Here is a 20444-nt window from a genome sequence, read left to right as displayed (position 1 = left end):
ATTTGGACCATACGCGTATGGTCATGACCATATGGGTATATACTCATATAGTCCGACCATACGTGTACGGTCGGACCATACGCGTATGGTCAAGGTAATTACCACTCTGTAACACTCTATTACAATTTACTTTTTAAACTTATAAACTATTCATACGGTATTACAGTTCGTTAAAAAGACGCTATCATATAGATGATTTTATTATTAAATTATGATAAAAAATAGCTAAATAAAAATTAGATGTTACACGTAGTTTATTTGATTTTTATATACTAATCGAAAACTAAGATGAACACATTTTATACCGATGGTCATTACCAATTTTTTTTTATTACGAGTGACTTAAAAAAAAAAAAAATCTTGAACTGTTACACAAGATTTGATGACACTGGAAAGTTTTGTGAATTTTGTGTATTGCAGTCATGTTACGATATTTAAGATTCTTAGCTTTTTAAAAACACCAGACATATCGGAATGGCCACACCAAGCCTACATACAAGAATGTAATTAGAGATGAAAGCTAACTATGGCATCAATGTTTAATATTTACGTAGTATTTGAATTATAACAATAATATACTGCACATGTCATGTAACCATCATTGTTTTTTAAATAAAAAAAATACCTATATGGTCAAAATACTCATATGGTCCGACCCGTTAATAACCAAACGAGTATAATACTCATATGGTCCGGCCCGTTAATAACCAAACGAGTATAATACTCATATGGTCGGACCATACGCGTACGGTCGGATGGTCAGACCATATGAGTATACGCATATGGTCATGACCATACGCGTATGGTCCAAATACTCATATGGTCCGGAACATACATATATAAAATTTTTATAAGGATATAAAATATGTACTACATTATTCTCTAGTATTCTTGGACAGAGAAAATGATGACACACTAACCTTTGTAATGCTGACTGCCATTCCCCCTTTTTGTCATTCACTGGGAACCTTTCTATGGTCAGTTTTGTCTTCATGTGCCATTCCTAGAGAAAAGTAAAAAAAAAAAACCATCAATTAACACTTATTATTATGAATGAACAAAATTTGAAGTTTACAACTATGAACTTAAAAATTCAACAAATAGTCTGATTCAATTCTCCAAAGAAATGTTTGTACTTTAACTGTTTTATTTGTAGCAAAATGACATTTAAATATTCACTTTCATGATTTCACTTATTAGTAAACAGTTGCCTTTTGCAACAACAACATTTCTGTATTTTCATTTTTAATTTCTGTAGTGTCATCATCATACATTTCCACAATTAATTATATTGAAGTTAGCTGGGTTAAATCAAAGACTTTAAAATTTGTGTTTGCTGCATCTTTTAATTAAGAACCTAACATGTTTACATCACACAGATTCAGAATGCTCTTATTGTTACAAGTTGCTGCCTGAAGTAAATAGGAATTTATTTGTTTACCAAAAGCTCTAACATTTATATGATGATTTTCATTGGTGGGACAACTGCTGCTTATAAATTTTTAAATAAAATGTCTGTGTACCTTCAGAAAGTCTAGTTATTAAAGTTTCTATGTACCTTCATATAATCTTCTATGTCAAATATAAATGGTAACTGTCCAAAGTTTGCCTCTACAACCTCTCCTGGTGTCTGTAGTCCTACTGTAGGGTATAGTGACAGCTAAAAAAAGTAAATAATACAAATCAAATTAAATATTGTATCATTAACTTAAATCTCAATATAGGCGCCATTTTATATGAATGTGCCTATAATTTAGTGGATTTTGTTATTTGATTGGGTAAGTCATATTTGTTTTGCTTTTGTTGCTTTGTACAATAATCAGGCTGATAGTTTTTGCAGTTTGAGTTGGTTTAAATTTTGTTATGTGTAGGTCTTTTATACTCTGATATCCAATTTGGGTTTGCTTATTGTAGGAGGCCTTACGGCGACCTATAGTTATTTATATTTTTCTGATGGATAGTTTTGATTTCGGGATTGATATTTCTTATTCTGATATACTTCCTATATTAAAGCATTATATAATTTAAGACTTACTGTATTGATAGGTAGATCTGTAAATGCTACTCCTGTAAAGAGAGATAAAGCTATAAATATAGTGGTATTCATCATTGAAATATACATACAATAATACTTGAATATTAACCTGCTTTAGTGATGTACATTAATAAGGAAAGTGCAGCAATCATTGTTCATTATATCTCAAATGAAGGAAGAATATGTCTGAGGACACCAATGGGACTGCTCAAGCTTTGCAATTTTACAAGTTTAATTTTTTTTTATTTTCCAAGTTATAAAGGAGCATAACTCTATAATGGTAAATTACTTGCTACAAAATGAGAACTCTGTCTTTATGTTTTGGTTCTTAGCATTATGTATGAGATTCATAAGATTTGCATAAGGTAAACTTAAGTTGGAGTGTGGAAACGAAAATAGGATGGATGGATAGATAGAGGGACAGTCAAGGGTAAAATTTAATGCCCTCCCTTGCCTACCACAAGGTATACCCAACCTTTTGAAGATGATATCCGGATTTTGATGCCTGTAAGTGATCCTTCTTGTCCCAGATGACAGTGAACATGTTTCATGAGTCCATCTTTGTTTTACAGTCATTGTCAATGTCATAAAAATTTACTAAAGTTCCAAATCTACATTACTGTACCTAAATTAATTCCATTTTTAGTGTAGAAACATGTGTGATCAATCATGTTAACACAACAACCAATCACATCTCCTGTAGTAAACGTTGGACCATACGGCTGACCAGAACCTGACGAGCAGAAGGAATGACCATCATCACCATGGTAACCAAATGAATTCTTATCCCATCCTGGAAGTCTGTTCATATTAACACCCTGAGCTGATAATCCAATCCCCATGTACCTACAAATAAACAATGAAAATACATCAATTATGGTGCCCATCTATTTCCAAGAAAAGCCATCTGAAAGAATCTACAACTCTGGTATCATCAAATGAACTATCCACAGAAAAATATAATGGTTATCAGACATGTATCATGACCTAACAGGGTGACAATATTGAAGGAAAGCATATTATTACATTTGTTTAATGAATGGCTATTATCTATTTTGAATTTATTGAACCATAAAACTAATTTTTGACTCTTCACATTATGTAAAATGTAAAATGTATGTAAAATGTATGTAAAATTCAAAATAGATTATAAATTGTAAATAAATTTCTATAAAAAAAGGCTCAAAGAACTTTTTATATTATATATATTAGCAATAACAACGTACACACATGTTGGCGTATGAATACACAACGTCAGACATCGGGAAAATTGACAACATTGAAAATAAAACTAAATATTTTTATCCAATCAAAAGACAGTAAATACACCAAATTTATTTATACCTGTATAACATTATTCTAATATCTTTTTTAAATATATAAAACTTGACTGCTTTTGATTTTTGTAAGTCCCCCATAATTTCAGGCTTAAAATGAAAAGATTTCCAATATCACTTATGTTTATTAACTTTGTTTATTTCACATATTTTCATTATGGATGTTTTAGTTTATGTCTCCCTTATGCTTCACATGTTGTTTTTTAATCTTGACTAAATTTTAAGTGAAATTTGCATTAAATAACCATCAAAAATGAATTAAAGGGTATAAATTGAATGTCTTCAAGTAATCCTTTCCATGATTGTGAATCTAAAATCAAATGTTTTAACCATTGCATCGGAGGACTAGGAAAAAAATTGTTGCATAAGCTGTTGTCTGAGTGATGTACACAACATATCTTTCTAAGGAAGTCAAAGAAAATTGATAAGTGGTTGGTTCACAGGAGACAAGACCAAGCTTAACCATGCAGTATGCTACACATCTGTTAAAAAGTTAATTGGTATTGAAATTTATTTACAACTGCAGGGTAATGAAAGCCATATTCTCACAGCAACAGCAATCAAACTGAGGGTATTGACTTCTATTTATAACTGAAAATCATATTATGAGTATGACCTCTGCAAGTTATTTTTATCTTGTTAATCAGTAGGTAAATCATTGGCACTGACACTAATTTCTCTTAATATTCACTTTTTTTGTTACTAATATATATTGATATAAGTATGCACTACTTCTGTTTTATATATATGTATTAAAAACCTGCAATTCTTGGGCCAAGTTATATGATAAACTGTTTCAAACATAGATTCTAAATTCTATTCTTTCACATGTAATTATAGCATGTATAGTATAAATACATGTATTTTTATATTTCGATGTGAGAAAGCAGATTGTACATCTCATGTATAAACCTGATCAGGCTTAAATTAAAATATTGTTAGTTTGCAGTTTACCGACCGACCCTTGAAAATCCTCCCGACTATGAAAATTTTATTGCTTTAAATTTGAAGAATTTTTTTTTAAATACCTCTATTGAAGCAATCCGGAACTTTGTGTCCTTTCCGGAAATGATTTGAAATCTGGGTCAATTACGCACTTCAAGTTCGGTTTTTCTTAGCTTCCCGTCAAGCGTTCATGTGACCATTCAATGATAAAGCACATGGAAATTGTTTACAGGGTTTCCGGTTACCTGTACAGCAAGCAGCACGAAGTTTTTACCGAGCACCAAATTTTTACCTTTTAAAGTTGTTATTCACCCACAAGCACCGTTTTTATAGTAGTTTTTAGTGATGAGACATTCCTTTTAGTGTTTTAAATGAACTATTGACTTTTAATTTGTACATACACGTCCTACCTATCCAACTATTCGATTTTACCAGTGAGACGTCCTCCATTTTTTAAAACAAAACAAAATGGCGAACTTTTAGTCAAGAGACTTTTATAGACTTTTAACTTATTTTAACTAGCGTTGATGTGAAGGCATATCAGGACTTTTGCTGGTCTGAGAATATATAATCATCATATAATCGTTCCTGTTTTTTAAATTTTTGCTAAAAAGTCGTAATAATAATCTTACAAAACATTAAAGCTGAACAATTGTGATAGACTACTTGCCATATTCTCCATTGTTACATCAAGATATATATCTTAGTAGAACTTAATACCTACAGTCAGTTATCTTAATGAACAATAAACTTGTCTGTCAATAATTCAAAATGGAAATCACAGAAAAAAGGATTATTAGGAAATGTGCATCGACCAGCTCTTTAGGTGCACAACCTTCAACACACGTCCTTAGGTCATATAATCTAAACCACCAAAAAGCTTTAGAGAAAAAGAAAGTGAGTTGTGATAAAGAACATGTGGTATCAGAATGGAAGGCTAATAACTTGGTTATTGAATTTAGTACTTCAACATATGAACTTTTCAAAACTTTGCTACATCAACTCTTGGCAAAAAGTACCTCTTATAAACCTAAAACAACGGAGGGTGTTGACTTTCAAAATGCTATAGTAGATTCATGTATAAAAGTATACAACAGACTGAGAGATGGTTCTATGGGTAGAACACTTAAATTTGTAATCAACCTCTATCACACTTCCTCTAGAGTAGTTGTTAATGGAAACAGAGTAGATTTATTTGTATCTGATATTTATGGAGACTTATGTGCCAAACTATCCGCACATTATGAAGATTTATCTGTTATAAATAAGGGCATATTTGACACTATTGATCTTACGTCCATTTCTAAGACCAAAGAACAACAAAATCATAATGACATCCAGAAGGATAACAATTTAGGGCTTCCATACTGTCAAACGTCATCAAGCAATCTGGTAGAAAACCCTTGTCTAACAAATGGCCCACTCAAGGCACTCACAATGGTCACGTCTTGTAATGAAAGTACTGGTACTTCATCTGATAGTGCTCAAGATACTATAACAATTGCAAAAAACAACAGTGTATCTGCCATACAGGATTCCATACATGTACATTTATGTATTTGTCCCCTATGTAATCAGGAGGCAGGTGAAAATACTATTGAATGTGGTCAATGCGAGGAATGGATTCATTTTTCATGTGGGAACATTAATAACCCGTCATGCATGGGAGACAAGGACTATGTATGTCCAGTTTGTTCAGACAACCTAATATATGCTCCAAGGCAATCGCCTGATAAAATGTCATCGCACTCAAATGATATTAACTCTGAAAATTCCAAAACATATACTATAAACAGGAAAAGATCAGTCTCGGATAGTTTAACAATCAATACCATGAATCTTGACACTTTAGTCGACAGCAAAAATATGGGACCTAGTCCCAACAAACAAAACTGTCTCTCAAGTGACACTCTTGATGTAAGCAAAAATATGGGACCCAGTCTCAACAGTCAAAACTGTCTCTCAAGTGATAAAAATAAAGATTTAATGGAGCAAAAACATCCTGAGGGGCCTAAGTCAAAGTATAAGAAACAACCCATCAGACAAAACTCTAAACCAAATCGTGACAATTCTATTGAAAAGGCTTATATTGGTCAACTAGAAAGTGAAATTGACAGATTGCGATCAACGGTTGAATTATTTCAAAAATCCCAACAGAAGGGTATGTGTATTGAAAAACCTTTACTGGAACAACCAATTAGCAACAACTCTTACATCAGAGAACAGCAATCAGTAGGTCCATCTCATTTTGAACAAACAACTGATCACCATACAAACATTGAAATAAAATTTCTAGAACAAAGAATGAGATCAATGGAGACCCACATGTCACAGAGCATGCAAATCATTCAATTACAACAAACGCAACTTATGATGCAAGTGCAGGCTCAGCAACATCAACAAAACATGTATCATATGCAAACGTATCAACACCTTCCGCCAAAGCCACCGGCGTATGTTCATATGCAGCCAGTCCATCCGATTCATACCAACATTAATCAACATGGTTTTCACCCAAATTATAGGATGATCAACCCACACATCCATAGTCAATTTGCACAACCTATGCAACTTCCAAACAATGTGATTGGTCAGCCACATGTAAATAGACACTTTATACATCCTGGACACTTCAATCAAGGGGTAAATAACTCAAACCATAGATACCCCACAGTACAGGAAGTACAACATAGCCATAGATCTCAAGGTACAAATCCAATCAAACGACCTATGCAGACTTATACAAAACATCAATATAAATATGAGGAAAAACCAGCAAAAATAGATGTGAGACATAACAATATAATAGATCAAACACCAGATATTCATGACATAGAACAATCAGATATCAGCCACTCAGGACAAAATATCTCAGATTTAGATACAAATGTTCCTTTAGAAAGGAAGTTGTTAACACTGCAAGAAAACATGCAGGATGAAACTCACAAGCCTGATATACACAACTCATTCTCAATTTATGATAATAACCAAAGGGAGATAATTTCTGTTGAAGCAGATGTGCACACAAACAATTGCAACTCAGGAAAAGACCAAAATAATGCTTCAAACCATTTTTTAGAAACAACCCTGTCGTGCAAGAAACCGCCAGAACTCCTACTTATAGAGGAAGTGATCTCAAATCGGGATTAAAATTAGCAACTTGTAACATCGAAGGTATTTCATCAAATTCTGCCTTCTCAGACTTTTTGGGATTAAATTATGATATCATATGTATTCAAGAGCACTGGCTCTATGACTTTCAAGTGCATAATTTTGACAAATTCTTCCAAGATAAAGTATCTTTTGTTCGTTGCTCAGACACCTATGAACAGATTTCTGGATTCAACTTGCCAAGAGGGAAAGGGGGTGTAGGAATTGTATGGTCGTCTTCAATTTCTGGTAAAGTCACTAAAATTGATGAAGGAAACGAAAGAATCATCGGAATTTTAATTAACTCAGATCCAAAGATATGTCTTATTTGCGTATACCTCCCAACGAACAATGCGTCAGTCAACTCTGTTGTGGAATATGGAGAATGTCTCGATATTTTAGATTTTATAATAAACAACTATAGTGATACCCATAGAATTGTAATAGCCGGTGACCTGAACGGAACACTTCTAGAGCCTAGGGCTGGTAATAAACATGACGTGTGCATCCACTCGTTTGTTAGGGACCACAAACTTATTGTGTCAGCAGCAACAAAACACACATTTATGCAACACTCCGGGGCTGGATCCTCACAAATTGATTACATCTTGTCTTCACACAAAGATCTGATACAGGACTACATTATTCATGAAAAGCATGCCACAAATCTCTCTAGCCATACCATTGTGTCTGCTGTCATTAACATAAACTTTGCCTCAATTCAAAGTCCAAGCCGACAGTCTTCAGCAATTTGGAAATATCAATGGGAGAAAATGGATATCGATACTTATCAGAATACTCTTCGTCTTGAACTTGAAAACAGTTATAACAAAATAAACTCAGATCCAACTATTGAAATATTAATGTCAATCTTGCAAAAAGCCACAAAAGCATCAACGCCAAGGAAGATTATCTATCTTAAAGGCCCAAAGTGGAAGGCCTCACCAGCAGCGAGAATTTTAATAACTAACTGTCACAAATTGTACAGAGGGTGGTGTGAAAAAGGAAAGCCAGAGGGCCCACTTAAACAACAAAAAATTACTGCTCAAAGAGAGCTTCGTCGTCAATTCCGTTTGGAAAAATATACGGACAGACAAGATCTCTATAATCAAATTATGGAAAATCCTACTACTGAATTATTCCACCGCTTAATTCGAAGGAACAGAGGGAAGTCAGTAGTTAAAACGCCTTATTTACAAGAGGGCAACAATGAAGTGAATGACCCAGATGAACAGAGAGGATGTTTTTTGAAATATTTTGAAGATTTAGCAATCCCAAAGGACAATGGGTATGATGAAAAATATCTTGAGCTCTGCACTATCCGTCATAAACTCATAACTGAATTTTGTAATAGCTCTGATGACCCGCTGGAACCATTTACAGAAATGGAAATTCAAAATGGCATAAAACATTTACATACTGGTAAAGCTTCTGACGAATTTGAGATATGTTCAGAACAATTGAAAGCCTCTGGGGACATTTTGATTCCAAGTATCACAACAACATTTAATTCTATTTTAAGCTTCGGCAGCTTTCCAGAAACATTAAAGTCTGGAATACTTACACCAATTTTGAAAAAACTGAAAGATCCTGCGATTCTGGATAATTACAGAGGTATTACTGTAACACCGGTCTTCACCAAACTTTTTGAATGTGTGTTATTACCAAAAATTGAAAAACATTTTGAAAACAAACAGAGTCCACTTCAATTTGGTTTCACGAAAGGAGTTTCCATGCTCTTAGCAGCACTAATAGTCTCTGAAGCAAAATGCGAGAGCAAACTTACACCATTAATTCCATTATGTCTCATCACTGTTGATAGTATGAAAGCGTTTGATGTTGTCAGCCATGTAATTGTTTTGGATAAGTTGTATGAAATAGGAGTCCACCCTAAAATTTGGACAATCGTTAGAGATCTATATGATGGTATGACCTCAAAAGTCAGATGGGCCGGTGCAATAAGTCCGAAATTTAATATACTACAGGGAGTGAGACAAGGTGGCATTTTATCTCCACTACTGTATAAAATCTATAACAACAATTTACTGATGGAATTACAGGAAACAAGGCTAGGTTTCAGGATGGGCAATGTTTATCTGGGATGTCCTACATGTGCGGACGATATCGCTCTCTTGTCTTCAAATCCAAACGAACTACAATGTATGTTATCCACCTTACATAGACATGCTGTGCAAGACAGAGTTTCAATTCACCCCAAAAAGACCAAAGCAGTAGTATTTAGTAAATCAAACAGTATTAAATCAACATTATCTTGGAAACTTGGTGACTCTGATATTTCGCCATCCAATCAAACTGTGCATCTGGGAATTCTTAGATCTGAGCTTAAAGAAAATAATCTGAATTTAGAAGATCGTATAAGTTTAGCAAGGAGGACTATGTATGCATTGATTAGCACAGGACTACATGGCTCGAACGGAATCAATCCCATTGTTGCCTACAAAATCTATCAGTCTTACATACTGCCAAAGCTTCTGTTTGGGTTAGAAGTGTTGCCACTGAACAAATCACAAATAGACATTTTAAGGAAATTTCATATTTCAAATCTACGTAGATTCCAATCATTGCCGACACGTACAGCAACAGAAATAGTTTATTTATTACTTGGTGCATTGCCTGTAGAAGCAGAGTTGCATAAAAGACACTTAAGCCTTCTATATAACATTATCTCCGGTAATAACTCCACTCTGAAGAACCTCATGATGAGACAATTGGCTGTAAACGGTGAAAATCAAGAAAGCTTTTTTGGTCGAATACAGGATATTCTTGAACAGTACAAGTTGCCGAAAATTGATACTCTAATGGCAGAACCACCTTCAAAATTAGCGTTCAAACATCAATGTAAAAGTGCAATTCAGAAAACATGGACTAATATATTAGTGGCGGAGTCTGACAAAAAATCAACGCTGAAACATATCAATACAAAAGATTTGGCTGTTGGAAAGCCCCATCTAATATGGAAATCGTTGCGCTCAATGGTCTCTGAGGTCAAAATGGGCATTACAAAAGCCAGAATGCTTACTGGAACATTTATGACACAAGTTATCAAACACAAGTACAACATTGAACACTCAGATCAGATTTGTAAACTGTGCACAATATATTCCGAAGATCTAACGCACATCATTCTTGATTGTCCTGCCTTATTTTCAACTAGACAAATATATTACAACCGTCTCAAGTTAGAGGTTATCAATGTGATTGGTGAAAGCAAGTGGTCTGAGCTGTTTGGAAACAAAGATGCGATTCTTCTGCTAATTTTAGACTGTACAAATTTCAGCAAATATTTTAGTGTGGATCAACAAAATACTATTACAAAGTTATCAAGTGCGTTATGTCATCAACTATATTTAATGAGACTGAAACTGCTAGAAAAGACAGCGAAAGTGCCCAATAAACAACGTGGTAGTGATAATTGTACATGAACAGTGACTCTATAAATCTGATTGCTGGAGATATTGGCAATGTAGTCTTTAAAATCTAACGTTAACTTTATAAAATTCCACTAAAGACAATTTAAATTAATTAATTATTTTTGATATGATAAATAGATAAAATTAATTGATAAAAGTGGAAAAGTGGGTCGTGTATGCATGTGTATATATAAAACATTCTGTGAGGAGAATTGGAGATATGTAGATAGTGTACATAACATTCATGACAAGATATTCTTGGTGTTCCTTAAAGGAAGGCAATACAAACAGAAGAAGAAGGTATCCATGAAGTCACGGAGGAGTACTTTACGCTGTCGTCTCGTGTCAATTTTAAGACAAATACCAAACAAAAAGTTTATTAGTAAACTGTTTATACAAATTCAGGCACATGTAATGATGTGTGATGATATCATTGACGATGATGCAGCGGATATTCATAACTGACAAGATAACCATTCTGTCTCAAACAAATCGGGTTCAGAATCTGTGGAGCCTGACTTTATGGAACCAATTTCAGTGGTTAAATAATTCGACAGCAGATTGAAGTATGGCATATTTTCTACAAATCGTTGTGAAGATGACAAAGATGAAACCACTCCTCGGTGACTTAAATCTTGATATCTGTAAACACGCCTGTACGGAGGAAGGGCTCATTTGAAATGTTAATGGATATAGATCATGCCAAATCAATAAGAAGCAACCTTAACTACACAAAGATGTAGAGAAAATGAATGGTTAGCTTGAAAAAAAAATATACTCTCTCTATATTAAATCTATCTTCGATTGCAATGAGTATGCTTCTTTAGGATAAGGGGGGCTGCCCCACTCATTGCAATTATTCTCTTTCTTACAATATTAAATATACCAAAACTGTGTGGCCTGTGTGAATTCAATTCAAACATGTCCTTAGGAGCTATGCTGCCAATTTTTTTTATGCATTAAAAACATTTCAGTTCAGACCATTTACTTTTAATTGGGTGCTATGTATTTCACCCCAAACTTTAGATTTCTTTGGTTTTCATAAAAGCCTGGCAAAAATATAACCTTATCACATATAATTAAATATTGTTAGAAATATGAAAACAGTCGGTTGTCTTAATACTTTTTTTCAATTGAGGAAGATTCAATGGTGATTTTTTTTTTATTAAAAATACACTCTTTAATAATTGTCTTATAAATCTATAATATATACATTTTTCTGATGAAAATACTCTACTCATGAAAACATTCTAGTCAAGAAGCATACATGTCTGAATATATTTCTTTAAAACAGTTCTAGTCATGACATTCCTTGTTTATAAGTGTTCCAGTATTTAATAATTATACCATATTTTATGTCATAAATTGGATAATGACACTATGTTAAAGTTTCAGTTTTGGTTAAAAAGTTTTTTATCTGAAAATGCCTGTTCATTTGATGTTGGTTTTCAGCATGTCCAGTGTTTGTTGTTTTAAATAGTTTTTTTTTCTTTACAAGAAACTTGGTTTAGTGTAACTGCTTGTTTAAACTGTATTTTGGCTGATAAAATAAAATATTTTTCACAGTCGGAAAACTGCAAACAAACATATTTTTAAGGTTGGCCTCAGTATCAATAATATTCATTGCATTTTATAAAATCTGTATTTATAATTTCTTATGACATTTCCTGACAAAACTAACAAATCAATATAAAACAAGACATATGAAGTATAAGATACATGTATAAATTATTCCATAACAGGTCATAAAGTATGATCGACTCATATTCTTCATACTACCTTCCTTATTAACTTATGTAAGTCACCATATGCAAATTAGTATACAAATATATCATTAATTCTATTTATAGATAAATTGGTTTACTGTCCTTCCTGTGTCAGCTTAATTGGCTATACTCTCAAATTAGGTCAAAAATAACTTTGTAGATTCTCAAATTTTCACTTATATATACATGTACAAAGACAAATTATAATTTACAGCCGTATTGCTGATGACAAACAAATTAATAATTCTCAGATAAAGAGCTCCTATTTAATTTGAATATATTTTTAACAATTTGCAATTAATGAGTTTGAATGAGTTTTTTCATTTGATTAATTAACAATTTTTAACTTTTATATTTGTGTGCATTTTCTTGTTTTCCCTATCTTATGAGTTTATAAACCATTTGAACTAAGATTTATTCAATTTTCTTTTACTTTTTGGGCTTTCATCTATCCAAAAAATAATGAGACAAATCATAATACAAGTATATGTCAATATATTTTCAAATATATAATTTATATCTGTACTTTATATTTTTATAAATAACAACTGTGTGTGACCTCTTTGGAAGTCAAGGTCGTTAACAACCCTTAGTAATACATGAAGTACCATCAATTCTTATATATTTAATATTCAAATGTCAATAAGACTAAAATTAAGAGACAAATGTTCTTGCCAATTCAAGATTATGTTTATTGAAAGTAGGGGATTGTCCCAAAGAAGCAATAAACATTTAATTCTTCACAAAACATTCGATCACCAAACACAAATTGAGTATGAGAAGTACCTCTACTTTGATTAATATTCGTCCTACTTTCTAGATGAAATACAAGGTCATCTTCTCAAATAAAGAGTTTGCCCATGTATCTCCCATGATCTCTAGAAAGTATTATTGATATAGGGAAATTTTGTATTTTCTTCTTATATAAACATCAGTATCCATGTACAGATGATTATAAATTACATCAGTTACTATAAATAGAAACAAGACATTCACCTTTACAATAAACTTTTAAATGTCTTAGCCATTTCCTTGACAGAACACAAACAATATGAGACTTTGATTAATGGCTGTCCTACTTTACCACTCGAAATACAAGGTCATCTTCTTAAAGTAAGAATTTAACCCTGTCTCTATTGTGATCTCTCTCTCTCTATATATATATAGCTAGAAAGAATTGTTGATTCAGGAAAATGTTGGTGTACTTTCTTTTCTAACAAAAACATCTGTAACTATGTGCAGTTAGGAAAACAATTCATAGTGCTCATATTTTATCTGGGTGGACCATTTTTTATTTGAACATGGGAGTACAAAAGGAACTTTCTCTATAGTTATTTAGGCCATACCTGTAGCCAGGGACGAACCCCCCTCCCCCCCTTGAAAACAAATAAGCACTGTTAAAGTCAATGTTTTACTCGAATTGTGACTGTTAAAGTCGAGTTTGTGAACACCCCACCCCTTGGAAATTCCTGGCTACGGGCCTGTTTAGGCAATCGTTATATGCTCAAATAAATTTTGGTTTACACCTGACCTTATTTTGAACAGGTTTTGATGAACTTCAGAAGTATTACTAGAATTAACCACATGATAGATAATGGTGATAGATAGGTGTTTTAATGTCATATATTTATATTACATATATATCTGGATGGTAACATGCTATTGTAATGTTATTATCAACCCAACTTTAGTTTAAACATATTTATTTATAGTGGATTGGGAAACAAGTTTTACAACTTATATTAATCCCTCTCCACTTTGCGGATGCGATTGCTGCCTTGTAGCGGCATTAGCCTACTCTTTTTCGAAATCTACAAGGGTGTCTTTAACGTGCAAGAGATGTGGCTCTCTCTTAACACGGGTCAGCCATTTATCGTCCCCGTCCGACGGACTATCATCGTTTCCTCAAGACCATAATCGCAAATGGTGTCAAGGGAGAGCCGAAAATTGAGTTCCTGAAATGTTCATCCCAAACGGGAATCGAACCAGGAACCTTTGTGTTAGTAGTCCGATGCACTAACCACTACACCACGACTTTGTATCAGACTGACATACTGAGCCAGATTTACAATGTTCTATAGCACAGGTAAAAGTTTGCATGAAGACAATATCATCTAAAGTTTAAATCCAAAATTATAATTCTGACTTAACAATAAAGCTAAGCAGATATTTTCATATCTTACTCTCTTGTACCATGTGCTTGGCAGTATAAATAGCGTATATATGATAGTCCCAGATCTATGCTATTATTGATTATGTTTATAATTGAACTTTCTTTAATAAAAGATTTTGTGTTTCGTAGAAAATATGCATGGTGTTAGAAGTATTTTACATCATTCAAAATGAAGATAACTCAAAATAGTGTACAATCTAATTGAGTCTTATTTTCATATCCCTCTAAAACTTTCTGACCAATGTAAAGTTCAAAAGCTGTTCGGTATTTGCCCTTTCTGCAAATTGCATTGGTTAAAACATTGTCAAACCTATGCTGGACTGGTTTGTACCAAAATTCAGATTATGATATCAGGTGAAGATGAATATACATCTTATTTAACCTTCCTTTTAAGACATGTGATTACTGAGGAGAAACTCAAATCAATTAAATAAACACTTTTAAAAACTTGTAAACATTTTAAATGAATCATGCCTGTCATCTAAAGCTATGATAAATGTGTCCTGTATATTCATCAATAAGTTGTTAAATATTCATACACCTCATGTTATACAGTGCATCTATCATGAAATCTCAATAGTGCATATATATTGACAGATGTTCATCATATACCAATTGGCTGGTTTAGTTTGGGCCACAATTAAAAATATTTTTTGGTTTGCCCAAACCCTACAAAGGTTGAGACAGTGGGTAGGTAGGTAGGCATTTTTGGTTTTTTTTCTTTGTATCTATCTGAATAAAAAAACACTTCTTCAAATCAAAACAATACCAGAATTTAAGTAGGCAGCTTTTTTCTGGGTAGGTATACGTAGGGTTTGGGCAAACAAACCTATTATTTTTTATGGCCTTGGTGTTACATAGAAAACATAGAAAGTAAGTAATTTGAGTCTCCCTGTCAGTGCCATACCAAAGTATGTCAATGATTTCATAGATAGGTATAGTGATTAGCCAAAATTAGCATCTAAATCTGATTCTCCATCTCTATAAACTGGTCATTAAGAAACTAAAAGAAAAGTGCTTCTTTATTTGGTATGGGCTTTGCTCTTTGTTGAAGGTGACCTATAGCTGTTAATTTCTGTGTCATTTGATTTCCTCTGCATAATTGTCTCAAAAGCAATCATACCACATCTTCTTTTTATAATCTTTAAATCAACTCATAAAAAGTGATGCTCAATCTAGTTAATAGAATTGACTGTATATACTAGTATCTGAACTTCCATTTTGTTTTCTGAAAATCAATGGTGGTATTACACCCAATATGTATAACCTTGAACTTGAAGAGATGTGACAATTATAAGTTGTTTTGTCCATGATTACCTTGTAACCATAGCTATGTCTGGCTTCAATGGAAACATATACTTAGTAGGTAATATCTTATCTTATCCCATAAAAGATATAAATAGATTGTATCTTGTCCAACAGATCTCACATGACCCATATAGCTATAAAACACATTAACATGACCTATATAGCTATAAAACACATAAACATGACCTATATATTTTATATGCTATTGTTATATTTACTTTCCAATAAATTTCACCTTTTCATAATCTAGTGCAATAATATTATTAATCAATATAGAGATTTATCATTGAAGAATGCTGTGGTTAAGGCACCATTTAATGACTTATTGGTGTTTTTATGGGTTGTTGATCAAACAACATATTTTTACAACTTTGTATTAGCTAGTAATAACTATTCCCTAAACAATGGAAGGTATATTTACAAATATATTTTGCTATACCCAGTGATAATTCTTGCATGTATGTGGTTTTAATGGTATAATGTATAATGCAAAAAATAGTAACACTTAAAACAACTATGCAAAACTCAAACTAAAAGTCAATGAAGTCAATGAACCATGACAGAGGGTAGCTAAATATTCTTTGTACAAAGGAGATGTGCCCAAAAAGGGGGGTTCCCAACCCAGGATAAAGGGGGGTTCCAGCTATATGTCTCCATTCAAATGCATCTGACAGCCAAAACAAAAGGGGGGTTCCAACCAAAGAACCCCCCACCCCCAACCCCAGGATCCACCAATGCCATTCTAATATAACTGCATGCATACAATTAACATTTACAACTATGAGGGGTTCCCTTTACACTGAGTGACTGATACAAACAAACTAAAACTAAGTACATGTACCACCTTACAAATTCCTACGATGTGGTCTATTGTACAGATATACATTTTTAGTAGTTATGTGTACTTTTATTATGGAATAATTTTACAGTAATGAACCAATGGTCTATTTCTTTGTTTTCATCAGTGGACAACTAGCTATATAGTATGTCCAAGATAAACTATTGACCCTTTGGTGAATGTCTTATCACAACCAAATACACTGCAAGTTATAATCTAGAATTCTTGAATGTTTTGTTCAAACAAATTCCAAGACATTTCAACAGATTTTATTTGGTGGTTTGTCCTCAGAGGAAGTACATATAATGTGCATGTATCTTAAATTTCTTCATCAGTGTATATAACTAACTAATGTAACAGTATTATCAAATAAATAAACATTATTTAAGGAAGTGTTATATTTTACTATCAGTAAATAAAAGGAAATTTTCTTCACTTAGTGAAACTATAAGGATGTCTGTGTTTTCAAATGTAAACAAATCTTAAAAGAAAAATAAACAATTAAAGATAAATAGAATACACTTTTGATAAACAGAGGTTACTTTTCCTTAGGTTAAAAAGTATTTCAACCCCGATCAATATCTAAATATTATGAAATTGTCATGACTCTGGTTTATTCATCAGTTACTATAAATAGAAATAAAAGGTATATAACCTGTAGATCATAATAGGTATAACATATTAAGTGACCACTGAACATTAGTGGCCTTGAGAATTTAAAAGGTCATATGATTATACAGTAAATTGTATTACACATGTACAGGTACATGTAGCAATATACATGTTTACCTAAAGTTGAAACTTTAGTATAAATGTATCTACAATATTTTGGTCAATGAGGCGTGACACAGGCCTTTATTATTGCTCACTTGTTTACAAGATAATTTAAGTTTGACTGTTATATAATATGCTAATTAAAAGTATTTTAAGTTTTGCATTTGCATACAATATAATTTTAAAATTATCTAATAAACATGTAGTTAATATATCTGCTTTGCCTGTCATAGTGATTAAATGATTCCAATTTGATTAATTGAAAACAGATAAAAATAATACAACCTAAATATTAAAAGACTGTTTAATGATTAAACATTGTCCTCTCTAAAAGTGGGGGAATTATAAAACCATAGAATGACCTTTTATAGGAACTTGTTCATATTTGAAAATTTTACAGTTAATATAATATTACATGCAATTTTTCTGGGATTTTCAGGAAGAGTCCTGTTAATATCAGGCTCAACTAATATATACCATTTCCTAATAAGATTTATTTCAAAATCATGTATTTCAGTCAAGACTTGAAGTTGTCAACTGGCTCACTGCCCCACTAATATTGTTTCACAATCGAAAATTCAATCTTTTAAAACCCATAGATATAGGTACATCTAAACTAACATGTTATTACATATGATTAGCTAAAGCTCTTGAGACTAGATAACTAATATATGATTCTCACATTTTTTTAAATTTAAAATTAAATAATAATTATTAAAAAAAAAACATTTGTAGGTCAAATAAATATTGATATACATTGTAACTTCAGTATAAATTATAGACTTCATATATTAAAAAAGTGTGTGATATCAATATTTAAATAACAAGTATTATTTTACAATTTATATTATTAAACACAAATCCTTCTCTTTAACACAATAAAAGTATATGTAATTGAAATGTAATTCAAAAGTAATTGAGCATTACATGCTTTTTTCAATTAATTAAATTACCATTACATGTAATTAAAAAAATGCTCAATTACACATTACATTCAATTACATGGAAAATTGTAATGCATTACACTAAATTACCATTACATTTTCAATTACCCTATCCCTGACACTCACAGCTATCATTATGGGCCATATGATTTGATAAATTTTTTGAATTTATTGTCAGTAAAAGTTCTAGACCACATATGGTTGGCAAAAGTTCTAGATCACATATATGGTTTGACAAAATATAAGATCGCGTATTTTCAGTATAATTTCTAGATCACATATATGGTTTGATAAAATATAAGATCTTGTATTTTCAGTATGACAGAAGCAATTGAAAGTGTGTATCGTCAGGAACAGGGCGACTTGTTTTCACTTTTTGGGGTCGGGGAAAGCGAAGTGCCTGACAGGAAATCAACTTCTTCGCCTAAGTCTCCTGGTAGCGTGAGCCCTGAACCTCAAACAGATTATCTCACTGACTTTCACAACTGTCACACATGGACAGATAATGTTCTGTCACAAATCAATATCAAAAGTCTATTTCTAGGTATCACAAATATTTTCATCAATCATTTTGTAAACTAGATGTGTTAGAACAATTCATTTATGAAAATCCCCTATTAGTCATAATATACATTAATCAATAATTTGTCATTCAATAAACTTATCTACAAACATTATGTTTTCACTGCATCATTCAGCCTTATGTTTGATGGTTATAAACAAGTAGTATAAAGAATATTATTTTACATGTTTAGTGGCTGATAGTTTAGTGTTCTCCCTCAATTCTTATAAATGGCATCTTGTAAACACGGAACATTTAAATACCATTTTCCTAAATTATGGCATTTTATATTCATCACACAATCTATAAGGAAATCATTTTAGATTTTTACTTTCAAATAATATAAAGCATCACATTACCTTGATGCCAATTACAGGGCCCTAGGGACTGATGAAGAGTACTAGTTGTACTAAATTGCATCTTATCTGCTCTGTTATACATCTATACAACAGTAAGGATCAGGCATATTTCTACTTAGTTATTAATCAAAGAAAGGCACCAAACTAACAAAACAACTTTTAATGATGATCTAGGCCATAAAAAAATTATGTTTGTTTGCCCTAACCCTACCTACCTAAAAAATAGCTGCCTACTCAAAATCTTTTATTGTCCTGATGTGAAAAAGTTTTTTTATTTAATCAGATAGGCATTGAGATTAAAAAAAACATTAGACACTTTTCTTTCTCTTTGTCGAAAAAGAAAAGAAAATGCCTACCTACATTGTACCTACCCACTGTTTTAACCTTTGGGTAGGGTTTGGACAAAGCAAATTATTTTAAAGTGTGGCCCCACATATCTTGAATTATGAACTATTCCCATAGGATGACATCAATAGCAGTATCTCATTAACTACCACAGGGAGAAGTTATCTAAGAGGTGATGATGACAATAATATGATACAGGGGCTTCAGAAAGAGGTGTTTATACACATGTACATGATACATGAAGTATGTGATTTCAGAATAAGGCATCTGTAAGGTTTCAGAATGAGTCTATTCTTTTGTAGTGGATTTCGAAACCCATTTCTATAAGGGGTTTTGGGTGAAGTGTTACCAATCACCTTTACATGTACATACTGTACAACTAAATCAGCTAATAATTCATGTTTGTACTCTCTGAGAAAGACCAAATGGGCAAATCATATAAACATCAGGTTGATCAATGTCAGACCAAGAAAATAG

The 20444-nt window shown here is 32.3% G+C and overlaps 1 protein-coding gene across 1 annotated transcript in view; it reads right to left on the bottom strand.

The window, feature by feature from the left end:
* Positions 1 to 20444, bottom strand: part of LOC134722098 (ran-binding protein 9-like) — a 33795-nt gene that overhangs the window by 10885 nt on the left and 2466 nt on the right. The window contains exons 3-6 of the mRNA XM_063585572.1: positions 2661 to 2881; positions 2036 to 2067; positions 1559 to 1660; positions 921 to 1003 (exon numbers count right to left, since the gene is read on the bottom strand). Of these exons, the coding sequence (XP_063441642.1) occupies positions 921 to 1003; positions 1559 to 1660; positions 2036 to 2067; positions 2661 to 2881 (438 nt within the window). The remainder of the gene's footprint in view (positions 1 to 920; positions 1004 to 1558; positions 1661 to 2035; positions 2068 to 2660; positions 2882 to 20444) is intronic.

Source organism: Mytilus trossulus, chromosome 6 (genome assembly GCF_036588685.1).
Source record: "Mytilus trossulus isolate FHL-02 chromosome 6, PNRI_Mtr1.1.1.hap1, whole genome shotgun sequence".
Classification (NCBI taxonomy): Eukaryota; Metazoa; Mollusca; class Bivalvia; order Mytilida; family Mytilidae; genus Mytilus; species Mytilus trossulus.
The sequence above is the reverse complement of the archived record's forward strand: the minus strand, read 5'-3'. Positions and strand labels throughout refer to the sequence as shown.